General features: G+C 42.9%; 1 protein-coding gene across 5 annotated transcripts in view; it reads left to right on the top strand.

Annotated features, from left to right (window-relative positions):
- Positions 1–503: 503 nt before the first annotated feature.
- The window catches only part of DCLK2 (doublecortin like kinase 2), a 98,420-nt gene continuing 84,639 nt past the window's right edge, over positions 504–14,284 (top strand). For 4 of the 5 annotated variants that reach the window (XR_008730670.1, XR_008730671.1, XR_008730669.1 and 1 more), the window contains exons 1-2: positions 504–1,558; positions 13,838–14,172. Coding sequence is in view for 2 of the 5 variants with exons in the window: in XM_027807745.2 (XP_027663546.2) it covers positions 1,141–1,558; positions 13,838–14,172 (753 nt within the window). In the remaining 3 variants the exon portion in view is untranslated. The remainder of the gene's footprint in view (positions 1,559–13,837; positions 14,173–14,284) is intronic. The other variant, XM_055700882.1, reaches the window with a different exon arrangement.

Genomic DNA, 14,284 nt, shown 5'->3' on the forward strand with positions numbered 1-14,284 from the left:
CCATCAGCCGTGGGACGGGGCACCTTTAGGAGGCCCGGGGATGCCATCAGCCGTGGCACCTTTAGGAGGCTGAAGCTGCGGGAAGCAGCCCTGGGCTATGTGGCTCCTCAGAGCGGGTGGGAAGCTCGGGGCCGTGTCGTTCCCAAACGGCCAAGGGAAACGACAGAGATGCACATTTTTCTGTCCTGCGCGGGCCGTGTTTTAGGGAGAAGGCCACGCTGACAGGCGCCCTAGAGGCATGTTTCGCGTTTTAACCTGGTAACTGAGCCAGCGTAGGGCCAGGAGAGAGCCAGCAGAGAGCTCCGACCGGCACCGAGGGCGGCCCGGTCCTGTCGGGCAGAGCCGCGGGAAAGCCGCTTCCCCAGAATCGCGCCCCTTCCTTGGCAGAGCCCCGCTCCCTTCTCGCCGCATCCTCCACCGCTCCCGCCGCCGCAGGGGACAGCGCCGCCGCCCCCGCCCCGCGCCGCGATGGCGCCGCCCCCGCCCCGCCCCCGCCCGCCCCCGGGGCCCGCCCGCAGCCCCGCCCGCCGCGCGCCGCACCTCGCTGCTCCCGCCGGACCCGCGGCGGCTGCGTCCCTGCTGAGGCGCCCGCGCCCGCCGCGGGGTCCTGCACCGCTGCCCGCGCTGACCGGCGGCTGCTGGCGCCGCGGGGGTCCTGCTGCCCCCCCCGCGCCGGGCGCGGAGCCGGGGCCGGCCGGGAGCGGGCGGGTTGGGCGCTGCGCCCCCACCGCCTCCCTGCGGCGGGGACGGGGAGGGGACCTGCGCGCGCGGCGCCCTCCGCATTGTGCGAGGCTGCGTGGGGCCGGCGCGGGGGCGCGGCCGCGGGGCTGCCCCGCGCCTCCCGCCTCCTCCCGCCTCCTCCCGCTGCCCGCGGCGCTGCCTGTAGCGGGAGGCGCCGGGCTGAGGCGTGAGCGATGCTTTTGTGCGCGGCGGCGGGCGGAGCAGCGGGTAGCGCCGGAGCCAGCGGGAGCTGCGGTTGCGGGGCAGGGCGGGCGCCGCGGCCACCCGCGGCAGTTGCGGCGAGAGGGGCCGGGCGCGATGCTGAATTAGGCGAGCGGAGCCCTTTGCAGGCGCGGGGGCAGGCTTAGCAGCCCGCAGCCGGCTCGGGTCGGGTCGCGGCGGCCGGGCGGGCGGCTCCCCATGGCGAGCAACCGGAGCATCGAGCTGGAGCACTTCGAGGAGCGGGACAAGCGGCAGCAGCGCGCCGGGCCGCGCCGCGGCGGGACCGGCTCTGGCGGCGGGGCCGCGGGGCCGCGGGGCAACGGGCTGATCCCCAGCCCGGCGCACAGCGCCCACTGCAGCCTCTACCGGACGCGGACCCTGCAGGCGCTCAGCTCGGAGAAGAAAGCCCGCAAAGCCCGCTTCTACCGCAACGGGGACAGGTACTTCAAGGGCTTGGTGTACGCCATCTCCACCGACCGCTTCCGCTCCTTCGATGCCCTCCTGGTGGAGCTCACCCGCTCCCTGTCGGACAACGTCAACCTGCCCCAGGGTGTCCGCACCATCTACACCATCGATGGCAGCAAGAAGCTCACCAGCCTGGACGAGCTGGTGGAAGGTGAGGGGGCCAGCAGGGCGCGGGCCGGGGGCAGTCGCGCCTTGGCATGTCGGGGCGCAGCGTGAGGCGGCGTGGGGCCGGGCGCTGGGCGGTGGGCTTGCCCCTCGCCCCCGGAGAGGCTGCCTTGCTGAACTGGTGCTGCGCGGCGGGTGGGCTTGCCCCTCGCCCCCGGAGAGGCTGCCTTGCTGGAGGCCAGCAGCCGTGGAGCCCCTGAGGGGCTGCCCGCCGCCCTGAGGTGCACCAGGCCTCGATCCCCAGTGTGGACAGGCCGCTGCGCCCGCCGCCCGGGCGATCACCGTCAGCCTGGCGTGGGCAGGCCCGACAGTGGGCGAGCAGCCGGGATTTCCATCTGCAAGAACCCTAGGGAAGTTCTTGGCTACCTTTCTGTCACCACCGTTTGTAAGAGAGGGAAATGCTGGGATGTCATTCCCTGACATTTGATGCCGGGCAGTGGCCTCAGCTCTTGGTGAGAAAGCCCCTGTGTTGCGAAGAGGGATATTTATACCCTACCGCTTATTAAAACAAACTGCTGTAAAGTCTTGTTTCCAAATGTGATCAGAGTCTGTATTCACAGGGGGAATTATCTGCCTTGTCTGATTTCCAGAAGCATTCTACAGAATGAAATGCTTTTCAGAATTGTCCCTAGGTAGCCTTTGGTAATGGGACTTGGTGGCTAAGGTTATGTAGTCCTTGCAAATCTGAGCAGAGTGGCGCTTGACTAGTTCTGGCCCATTTTGAGACATACTTTTTTTTTTCTATATGAACCATATGTCCCTTGTTTGCAGGGAGTGATAACTACCAAAACAAGGAGCAGAATTCCTCCGTGTTTGTTATGTGATGTCTTAAATTACAGTTTAAACTCAGCATTACATGAATCAGCCTTTCAAATGTGTTGGTTATGTTGTGCACACTGTGAGGTTCATGATCTTTTTTCACTGGATGCTTCTTAGGTATCTAATGCATCCACCATTGCAGTCTTCCACCTGGTGACTCTATGCCAGGTGTAGCTGATTTGTGTTAATGACGAAGTATGCTTTATAGGTCTTCTGATGGCTCCTCCTTTTTAGGCTTTCAGCTGCGTATCCTTTAAGCTTTGATTTGGAAACTCCCCTTTTCAAAGCAATGCTGAATCACACCTGGAGAACTTGATGAGAAAAGGACCCTGCAGACCTTTATGTAATTCACTAGTAAAGGCAGTGGGAGTTAGGCACCAGCTACTCCAGAATGTGTGAGAGGAAGGGAGAGGCTACAGCATTTGCTAGATCAAGGGGGTCTCACTCAAAAAAAGGTACGCGTGAAAGTGCACTTTGTAATAGTAACATAGTGCCTGAGGACGTTCCTCGTTGTGTGATCTACCATAAGGCTGTTCCACAGTCAAAGCAGAGGAAATGTGAAATTACTGTAGAGTAAAATACTTACTCTGTGGTAATAAAATAAATATGAAGTCAATCAAAATATTTTTCTTGAATTGGTGATTAATTTAGAGGTAGTAAAAAAAAAAGATGGAGTGGGGATGTTGGGAAAAGATGTAGAAACAAAAATTGGGTAAAGATAACTTTGAATGACTTCTGAAACATTGCCGAAGGAATAATGTTAAGCTTTTATGGCTTAAACCAAAGACAAAATGACTTGCTGGACAACAGTATAAATGCAGTGTGTACTCTCAAAATAAGTTAATAACTGAAAGCAAAAACTTACTTCCTGCCTCTTCAAATACTCATCGAAAGAGTGACCTTTATCATTGCTCTTCACTGGAAGAATAAGCCAGTGTCACAATTGAAATGCCACTTCCATGTTTTCTCTGTAAAATAAAAAGGGGAAAAAAATGAGTCCCAATTACTTAGTCATCTATCTGTGACCAATACAACTCTCCGGAATCTTAAGAAAATCCTGTAGCATCATAATTGGATTAGTATGTTCTCCAATTAGCATGCCAAAAACTTTACCAGGGTAAGTGTAATTACCATAAAGAGAAAGGAAAGCATATAGAGGGGTGGGTACAAAGGGAGTAGCGAATTCATCGTTCCTTGAAATTACCTGAGCTCTTTGCCAGCTATTTTCTTCTTGAGATGCTGGAAGAGGATCTGATCTGGTTTTATTTTCTTTATTTCTTGTAGTCCCAGCACAGCAAGCTTGAATTGCTGCTCTAGAATATTTGAACGTCGGTGATACCCTATAGCTTGAACTGTAGTAGCACCAGAAGTAGTTCTGAATGGTGTTTTGTTGTATTGCTTTTTCATTTGCAGAAAGGAAAATAAAGTGCTGTTGTGCATGCCAGCCACAGGCTGAACACCAGACTGAACATGGCTACTTGATGCCATACGTAATTGACTAGTCTGTCTGTGCATCATCAGTGCTGTTGAACTGGTACATGGAATCACAGCAGCTCAGGTTCGTTAGTGGCAGTTCTATAAAGTCAGTAGAAGGTGAGTGCTCACTCATGCTTGCCAAGCCAGCAAGATCTGCATTAAACCTCTCTCAACTTAAGCCTGTGCGTGTAGCTCTTGGACGCTGATGTGCCCCAGTGCAGGCCAGCTCTTAGGCCTATTTGCCATTTATTAGGTTAATATCTGTCTGGGGTATAAAAGTTGGCAGTATCAAATTCTGTATTATAATAGTCCAAACTAGCTGAATTGAGTCACTGATGAATGCTTTTTGGGGGTTGGCTATATTTGGCAATCTGTTTTACTATTTATAATTTTAAGAGGAAAATAGCTAATGCAAAGACATATTGTAGATTTCAAATATTACTGTTACGGGTTGAGACAGTTAAAAATTTGACCAGATCGTGTTTAATAGTCAAAAACTGACAAACTCCATTTTAAGTGTATAGCTTTTCTTAATGCAGTGTGACAGTCAAAAAGCCTGCTCTGCTGGACCAGCCTTAGGCAAATATCATTTATGTTCCCAGCCCCTGTAGATTAGGGAACATTATGGCTTATGACTTTGACAGGTTTCATTGTTTTCTTAGAATGGGAGGAATAAAGAATTCTGTTGTCTGATCCAGATCTTGTTTGAGCAGAGAGAACCCGAGAGGGGATGGGAGTTTGGGAATATTATAACTTTCTCATAGTTTTATTTCTTTCAACATTACTATTAGACATTATGCTGCTTTTTATTATCTTTACTTTTGAATAGGAGATTCCATGTGTAATTTTATATTTTCCCTTCAATAGCAATAATGGAATAATAGTTTCATTTTTATTCTCTACCCAATTTAACTGATTTTGTCTAAACACTTCAGTTTTTTTAATAAAATGTGAGCTTCTAAAGCATGACACAATGGTAATAGTAGGAACTGTGCAGTTCTTTAGTGCTGAGGTTTGTGTTTTACATTGATGTCGGTCATGCTCTGTCACGCTATCCTGTGCTTTCATTGTCTTGGCAGTGAAAGGCATGGAGAATCGTGATTGTTAAAAGTCTGCTGCAAAGTTGGGAGATGTTGGATTTGGGGAGAAGAAACCAAATGTAACACCCTGTAAGAAAAGTTATATTGATTTGGCATGTGACGGACAACTTTTCTAGTTCCCTAGGTAGGAAGCATTGCTAATAGTCTTTGCTCTTTGAAATACAGTGCTTAATTAATACAGTCCTTTATAAAATGTCAGTAGTTTTGTCTGCACAACTGTGCAGACAATCAACAGGCACCTGTAGGGAAGTTTTTGGGCAGGAGCTGGGAAGGTTCTGAGCACGACAGTCCTTATGCGTAGCTGGGAAATGTAGCACGGTGGCCAATATCTGCTTTAAAGAAGTGGGCTCTGCCACACTGATACAGAGTGAAAGAATGTTTTTGAAATGAGGTATCGAAAGATCCAACTATTTTCTGCCTTAGATTATAGTTACATTTTTTAATCCTGCTTAAGTACCTGTGATTCTGGTTGATGCATGCTGTTATATTAGGTCAAGAATATCTTTTCTCTTGTCTGGGCAAGCACATAGTAACACCACGTAGGCAGTTTGTATTTTTGCTTCTTCCAAAAGGTATGCTTCCTGTGGTAAAGCAAAGAGCTGTAATACTTTTAAAAAGAGGCAAATGTCACGGGTTTAACAAAGAAAGGTAAAAAGGAAGGATAATAGGGTGATTAAAAACTGTTAAAAGCATTTACTTCCAGATACATGTTCAGATCACTCGTTACAGAGTCCTGGAACAACAGGGTGTGGCTGGGACATACAGATGTAATTGTTAGTTAACTTTCCATCCAAGGAAAATAAAAAGCACAGTTCTACCAATGTGCATCTCCTAGTTTCAGGGACAGGAGGAATGTAATTTACCTGAAAAGAATTATTTACTTTCTGTGGAGGAAGCATGTGGTATTAGGTGGGATTGATACCAGGTGGCCTTAATGGTCTTCTGAAGGCTTTTTCCCTGCCTGAGCAGGGGTTCAGACCAGATGACTTCCACAGGTCCTTTTCAACCTCCAGCTGTTCTGTGATTGTATGAAAGCTTGTAGGAAGTTGTCCTCTGAACCTCCGGACTAAATTAAGTCAAAAGAGAACTCGGAGCAGTTAGTAATCTGCTAAAATCCTGGTTTTCATCCCAGGTTTAAAACATACACGGGAAACGTAAAATGTTGTAGATAAGGAAAGATCGTGACTTACACAGGGTTATTGGAGGTGATGTGAAAGTGAAGGAATCATGAGAAAATGATAAGGAAGGAAGTTCTATGAAAGAAAGGAAGGAAAGAGATTTAAATAACCTAATCCTTCATAAAAGGGGTTGGTTTATTTTTAGATCAGTCCTCTTATACATGCCATAAGTACACTGGTCAGGAAATCTGCTCGGCTTTGTGTTACAGAACAAAAAAAGGGTACCCTCCTGTGATTCCTAAAGTTAAGAGGTTACTAACCCTAATAACTACTGTGCTATACTGAATAAGCAGCTTTTGGCACTCTTGAAACTAGTGAGTTCCACCAAAAGCAGCTGAGGAATGTGAGATGGACAGATGAAATGTACCCTAGAAGCCTGCCCTGTCCTATGTGCTTCACAGGGGAGGACATGCTTGAAAAATATGAAGACCTAACAGTTTTCTTTCTGTAGCAATGTTTTTACCCATGCCAGCTATATCATTCTCTGTTATGCAGTGTGCCATTTAAAAACATGATGCTTTATGTGACTGTCAGGAGGTAGAAAGTGCTTGTTAACACCTGGCAAAAAGCAAGCCAGAAAGCCTTGTTCAGAGACATCTGTTTCAAATATCCCGACTCAGGATTTTTGAGGGTTGTACACTTAATTTCTACTTTACATCACTCACTACATGGTGTATCTACAGTTGGTTTCTAACCCAATGCTAAGAAAACTGAAATATCTACAAATCTTTCTTTAGTACTCTCTGTTTTTAAGGACAAAAAGTCTGAATCTTTCTAGGCTATTTGTTATATGCTTAGTGGTGGGCTTCAGTTCACAAAACTTGAGCTGTGAAGAGCCCCAAGTTGTCAGGCAGCTGTGCTTCCTCAAAACTGCACATAGTTGCAAGTGATGTACACTTGTGACACCGAAGGAGAAGATAAATCCTTTTCCTATCAGTACCTAAAGTTGCACGGATGAGTTTTGGAGAGTTCATGGACACCCTGCTCTCTTTATGCCTGGATTTATATCTTGAAAGGTGAGCTAGGCACGTTTCCTGCGAATAACAGTGTTGAAGAAACAGATGGCAAACGGAAACCTTGGTAGGTAAGTTTTTAAGTAAGCAAAACAGCATTTAGGCAGCTGATGGTCTATGGCTGTTTGTCAGGTGGATTGACCAATGTAGTCTTGTTTTCTCTTTTATCCATTCGGTTCATAACCTGTATTTTACTGTTGCAAGGGCATGGTGAGTATCATGTTTGGACTGTTAGCCCTCTGAAAATTGGAATCCTTCTACAGGGTGCTTAAATTATATACACGCAGCACACAGATGGGTCTTCGTTTCATGGGTAGTGCATCTGGTTATTAATGCAGCACAGGTAAATTATTTAGAGGCAGGTAATGTTTCCTTGGTAATGGGCAATGTTTCATGTCTTCTAGTTGTTTTTTCTAATGTTAGTAAGACATAGAGAATCAGAAGTAAACTTACTCCATTTGTTGAATATATTGAGAGCCAAAATATCAGCAGATGTTACTCCTTTTAAGTGAGCATATGCCCTATTTGAGGAATTTTTGGTGGTAGCAGGATTTCTTTGTGGAAGAATTGACATTTTTAGATTGCTCTGGGTACTGTCATGAAGTGTGGGATGGATGACACATATGCTCCGTTGAAATTATAATGCCAACTTCTAAGGAGGTTTCATACTTCTGCCAAAACTACTCTGCAGTCTGGTTAAGCTTTCTGCTGTAGAATAATTTGGCTGTGTTCAGAGTCCCAGCTGTAACCTATGTCTGTAATTCTTGCGAGTTTTTTTCTGCATTAAAAAAAAAAAGAAGGTATTGCATAATCTATCTTTCTGCTTCATTAGTCTATAGTTTACTACTTTACCTGCAATTGCAATGTAATATTAGTGACTAACTTCACGACCTGATCTAAAAACTAGGGAGCTGATTCATGTTAATGCTAATGTAAGCTAAAGACATGGTATTTTATTTCCAGTACTGTTAACTGCTGTGACTATGTGCCAGTTAAGGCTAGTATGCATTAGCTTTAATATCTTTCAAGACTATAAAGGGAAAGTGGGCCTTCAAACCATAAAATGGACCATATCAAAGTCAGCAATGTAAATATTTGAAGTATTATTTATGCCTGTTGGAGGAGTTGTGTCAACTTTATAGGGCTGGTAGATGTACAAAGGACAAAAAAAAGCTACAGCCTGATCAAAATGCTGCTGAAGTCTCAGAAAATATTTTCTTAGTAATTGTGATGCTATGAATTTTGGTTACACACATGAAAAATCTCACTCAAGGCAGTTAGTGAAACAGCCAAACTTATTTATGTGTGTAGTTTTGGCTGTAAAGTTATCTGCTACTTTATTGATAGCGTTTGAAGTCAATTTGACTGGTTTAAACCCCCCAGAAATGAAGTGCTCTGTGTTACATTTTACAAATACTGTTTTTCTGTGAGAGTTGGGAGATTATCAGAAGTGTGTGTTTTCACATGAATTAATTCCAAGCAGATTTTAAATCAGGTCATACAAAGCCATGAGCAGATACTACATATAGCATTACACTTTCAGGTTTTTACCTACAAAGTGTAACTTAAAAGAGAGATAATACTCTTAGACGTTACTTGATGTTTCTTCCAAACAGACGTATAAAAATGCATTTTCTGCTTTGGAGGATGGCTAAAATAAAAATTTAAACAATAGCACAGTGATCAAAAATTAAATGCCTGCTCATCAAGGGGTGTTGTTTTCTTAGCCATGCTTGTTGAATACACCATTCTGTAGGAAACTTTCCTTTAGTGAACTTCATAGGTGTGATGTAACTCACCCCTGCCATTTGTTTTCTTCCTTAAATATTTTCTTCTGTTGAATGATCAATTGTATATCCCTGTTCAACCAACCAAATAAATGTTTAACTCATTTCTAGAAAATAATTATTATGCAGAAAGCAGCAATTGGTTTCCTAATTATATTCTGTTTCTAGCATTTTTGGGGGTATTTTGCAAGAGTCTTGGTAGCACTTAGAACCTGTGGGTGAATTCCTGGCTGGGGTGAAATCATTAGAAGTTTAAGTAATAATTTCAATAGAATAAAAACTTCATCCTTTATCTTTGAAGTCATGAACCAAGCAAGTCAATGCATGTGTTTCCTCACTTACAGGCCTTGCCGTAATCCTGCCATATTGTGCCTGCCTTGTAGGTGTAGTAGTAAAATCTGTTTTCCATGTAAAACCTGTTACTAAGTTTAGTTTATATGACTGGTATAAGAAAACAGGCATGGAAATTAAAACACTTACTAAACAATCTGTAATATACTACAGTTATCAAGTAATTACTCATTCCTGTATCTGCCAATTATAGGAAATTTTGCAATCAGTTTTGCCAGATATTTAAAAAAAAAAAAAGCTGAAATAGCTTCTGCTTCAACTTAAGACTTGGCAAAATGCAGTTGAAACAAGTTATTTGAAATGTGTTCTTTTAAGGTACTACATTGTTTTAAGTTGAAAGCACTTCTTTATTTTTTATTTCTATTAGAGAAAGAAAATGAAGGCCTCTCTTTAAAGGAAAAGAAATAATGATAAGAAATCTGTAGTAAACAGGTATTGCAACCTATTCAGATAATCAATAAATTATTTTATTTATGCATCAAGCAAGGGAACTAGTAGAAGGCAAAGAGTTTTACACTGAGATTTTAAAAAAGTAAAGTTCCTTTTTAATACTGAAAATTTTATAACACGACAATTTCTGCTGTCCTGAGGGGTGTTGTAGGTACAGCTCTGATAGTAGGTCACATTCCATGATAGTACGAAAAAGATACTCTGTTATGATACGTGTCTGTAAAAGACAAAGCAAGCATACCATGTTGAGACTCTTCTATGGTAACTCCTTTAGCAAAGGGACCTTTTGTTCTCTACCTGTACTACTTTACATAAAGCATTTAATTTCTTTCAAGTGTGAGAGCCTGTTTCTGAACAGCCTTAATTTAGAGGGGGTTTTGTGGTGTGGGTGTTTTTTTCCCCTATTATTTTTTACTTTGTTAATTTAAGCTTCAGCCCTGAGGTTTAACCTTGAATTGTCTTCTGTCCGTTTGTTGTTTTGTGGTTGTTTTTTTAATGGTCTAGGAAGTGCATTCTTTTTGAGTTTGAAAGGGTAATTCTGAACATGCTCAATGATGTTGAGTTTTGACATACATTGTAGTGCTGATTGCTAAGATTTCTTTAATTTCTTTAACAGCTGGACAGGGTGTGCTGAATTGGTTACTCTGAAGCGATAGGGACTTCATGAACTGAAGCTCATGTAAAGTCTTTTGAGATGCTAGGGGCACTCAGTGTGTTTAGAAAGGTATTCTCATGCACAGGATGCTGTCAGGTTTATATATAAATTATTATCAGAGGATGATTAAAAATTACCAAAGTCTTATGCAGATCAATAAACTTCAAAGCAAGTGGTCAGCGACTTTCAAAAGTTGAATGCCTGACATCATGCAGCCAGAACAATGACCTTCAATTAATTTATGGTAGGTGGATATAATAATTAGCATTCTTAACCAACAGGCGCACACAAAAAACTAAGTTACTTGCTAGGTGCATCCATAAAAAGTTTAGCGTGCAATTGTGGAAAAAATTGTCCTAAGTGTTTGTGCTGGTTTTGGGTGATAGTTTTGGTTTTTTTTTTTTTTTTCATAGCAGCTGGTATGGGGCTACATCTTGGATTTGTGCTGGAAACAGTGTTGATAATTCAGGGATTTTTTCGTTATTGCTGAGTAGCATTTGCACAGAGCCAAAGGCTTCTCTGCTCCTTTTGGGGTCCTGCCAGTGAGCAGGCTGGGGTGCACAAGAAGCTGGGATGGGACACAGTTGGGACAGCTGACCCCAGCTGACCAAAGGAACATTCCATACGACATCACGCTCAGCATGTAAAGCTGGGGGAAGGAGGAGGAAGTGGGGGATGTTTGAAGTGTTGACATTTGTCATCCCAAGTAACTGTTATGAGTGATGGAACCCGGCTTTCCTAGAGATGGCTGAATACCTGCCTGCTGATGGGAACTAGTGAATGAATTCCTTGTTTTGCTTTGCTTGCATGTGTGGCTTTTGCTTTACCTATTAAACTATTTTTATCTCAATCCTTGAGTTTTTTTACTTTTACCCTTCTGATTTTCTCTCCCTTATCCCACCGGGGCGGAGTGAGTGAGCAGCTGCTTAGTTGCTGGCTGGGGTTAAACCACATCAGGGTTCTACATCACGCAGTAAACAAGTTGTAGAGGGAGGAATAACAGTGATCAGCAGTTACAATGTTAGTAAGTCTAACGGTATGAATTAGAACTACCGGCTTCTTTGAGATGCTACTTATTTGGCAGCACTGTGTTTAGAGAGAGACAGCTTCATGGCTTATTAGAAATTATTCAGAAAATAAGCATAGTCCTTTGAATCTAATTTAAGAGGATGTAGAGGGGGTAGTCTTCGCTTTCAGTTGCAGCTGAGCTATGCTAACAAAACGTTTAACACCTCTTGCTATTTTACAGTAACAGGACAGATGAGTGAAAGGTCTCTGAGAACAGCTGTCAAGAGAGAGCTGTCCACCTATTTAGAATCATAGGGTAATTTAGTTTGGAAGGGACCTTCTGAGGTTATCTTGTCCAACGTCTTGCTCAAAGCAGGTAATAGTAATTATGATTGCCTGCAGGCTTTTTGCCATTTAGCATGTAGTTCTGGGGCAGCATAAGCTTCTAGGCCACTATGGTTCTTCCTAAGCTGTGTGGGCTTGGGTTTTTTTTTACTCTACCTGTAGATTAGAGCTAGTGTGCGTGCAGCTGTGTTGAAATGCCATTCAAGGAGGTTATGGGTGAAAACATCTTTTTTTCTTTGCTTATCCTTTGGGGAAAGAGGAGTCATGGTTTTGTCTGTATTGGTTGGTTTTGTGCACCACTTGATCTGCGTATATGAGGGGGAACGATGATGGGGATGAGTGAAGAGGAAGAATACAGGCGTGGCAGTGGTGTCCATAAAACCCCACACCAAACTGTTTCTTTGTACCTCTGTGGAGTACAGTCCCAGTGATGTTTGTGGAGGCATAACTGGCTGCCACGTTTTCCCAAGCTAAATCATGATAATGTGGAATTCTTTCAAATACAGTAAGTAAACTTTCAAGAACGTTGAAATACAAGATAGATGAGAAAGTAGTGTAACTGGTATGGGAAGAGAAACAGGAAAAAGTCTTTCAGATCACAGTAATTCTTCAGGGGGTTGAAAGTAGTTTCCTATCTTGCTTTTAAAATAAGCTACACAATTTCTAAGCTAAATCAGCTCTCCAAACGAAAGTTCAGAAAGTAAAAGCATCGTTTAGAATTTTTCTAGTGTCTATTTAAATATAGGTATACATTTTATACCTTCTACAATACTGTTCAACAGATGTGTGTGTACGCTTTACCCTTTTTGCTGTATATATAGGAGGTGAGTTTAGTTTGTTTCACCAGTGACCTTGAGCATCTAGCTTTAATCTTAAAAAAAATGTTTAACCTGTTCTAAAATAGTGAAAGGCTTTTCTGTCTGGTGTGTTCCATTGGTTTGGAATGCTTTCATCCTTCTGGCAATACTCTGCCTTTTCGAGAAAGTCTTTGGATGTCATTTTGTGTGACCCCAAGGATGTAGGTTACAGAAATAACACAGAGTTAAAGATGTCCTTTGTTATGGTCTGCATCTTGAATATTGCTGTCAGACACTAAAAGAGTTGTGGTAAACAAAACCCAGCAGTTTTAAGAGAAAAATATCCTCTTGTAAAAAAAAAAACAAACAACCCACATTCACCCAAACAAAAGGAAACAAAAAAGCCCCAGTTAGTCACTAGCCTTGCATTATGTCAAGGAATGGAGAAAGCTAACAAATTCCTTAGGTTTGCGTCATGGCTGGTGCCACTTTAAAATAATTGATGTAAAGGTGTGTATTACTAGCCTGTGATAATATTTTTTGTCCTCTGACTTTCATAACTTTGGGAAGTATCAGCAGTGCAGGCTTTGAATTGAGAAAGAAAATAAAATGGAGAAGTATAGATGTCCTTTCATATTCCTGTAGTTTCACAGTCACATTTGTGGCCTCAACAGGTGTTTGTGGTTTTTAAAAAAGAATAAAAATGTTGAAGTGAATATATTTCAACAGTGTGTCCTTTGTAGAAAAGCAGTAACTCCTGGTAAATTAAAATGTCCTTCAGGACAAGGATCTTGAGATGCTAGAATTTTATTCTGTTAAAACTTGCTCATTTTAAAAATAACTCATTATTAAACATAGGTATGTGTTTATACATCTTGAAGTATATATTTGACGATTATATAGAGAAGGACCTGGAAATTTGCTGTAGGAGAATGCTCTTAATGTCATGTATTGTGAGCTCAAGTAATTTAAGCACTTGCAAAATGACTCTGCAGTCAGAACTTACGATCCAAAAGAAGTGGGAAATATCTTCAACCCCCTTATTACCCTTTATTTTTTTATTTTTATTTTTTAACTAGGTGTCTTTTGAAATGTGTTGAAACCACTTTATATGGTATTGTTTGGGTGGAAAACTCTGATGATTTACAGTCCTCCATTTAAAATGGCCTGTGGTTGAAATACAGGAAAATCAGTCCTGAAAAATTTGTTGGGTTTTTTTTTTTTTTTTAATTACAAAAAATAGTTGCTAAACCCTTTAAATTATGAAAATGTCATCTTCTTTTCAGGTGAAAGTTATGTATGTGCATCCAATGAACCGTATCGCAAAGTTGATTACACCAAGAATGTCAATCCAAACTGGTGTGTGAACATAAGGACTGGGTCTACTCGATCCTTGACGTCTCTGACATCCACAAAGAGTGAAGTGAAGGAGAGTAAAGATTTCATAAAACCCAAATTAGTGACTGTTATTAGGAGTGGAGTAAAACCACGGAAAGCTGTGAGAATTCTACTGAATAAGAAGACTGCTCACTCCTTCGAACAGGTCTTGACTGACATCACAGAAGCCATTAAGTTAGATTCAGGTGTAGTCAAGAGACTTTGTACGCTGGATGGAAAGCAGGTAGGAGAATAAATTGCTGTGACCACCTAATAATTAAGAGTTAATCTAAGCTTCTTTGTTTTCATAAATTGTATTCTTGTCACTGTATATACTTTAACCTGCTTCTGAATAA

The sequence above is a fragment of the Falco cherrug genome, chromosome 1 (genome assembly GCF_023634085.1).
Source record: "Falco cherrug isolate bFalChe1 chromosome 1, bFalChe1.pri, whole genome shotgun sequence".
In the NCBI taxonomy this organism is placed as follows: Eukaryota; Metazoa; Chordata; class Aves; order Falconiformes; family Falconidae; genus Falco; species Falco cherrug.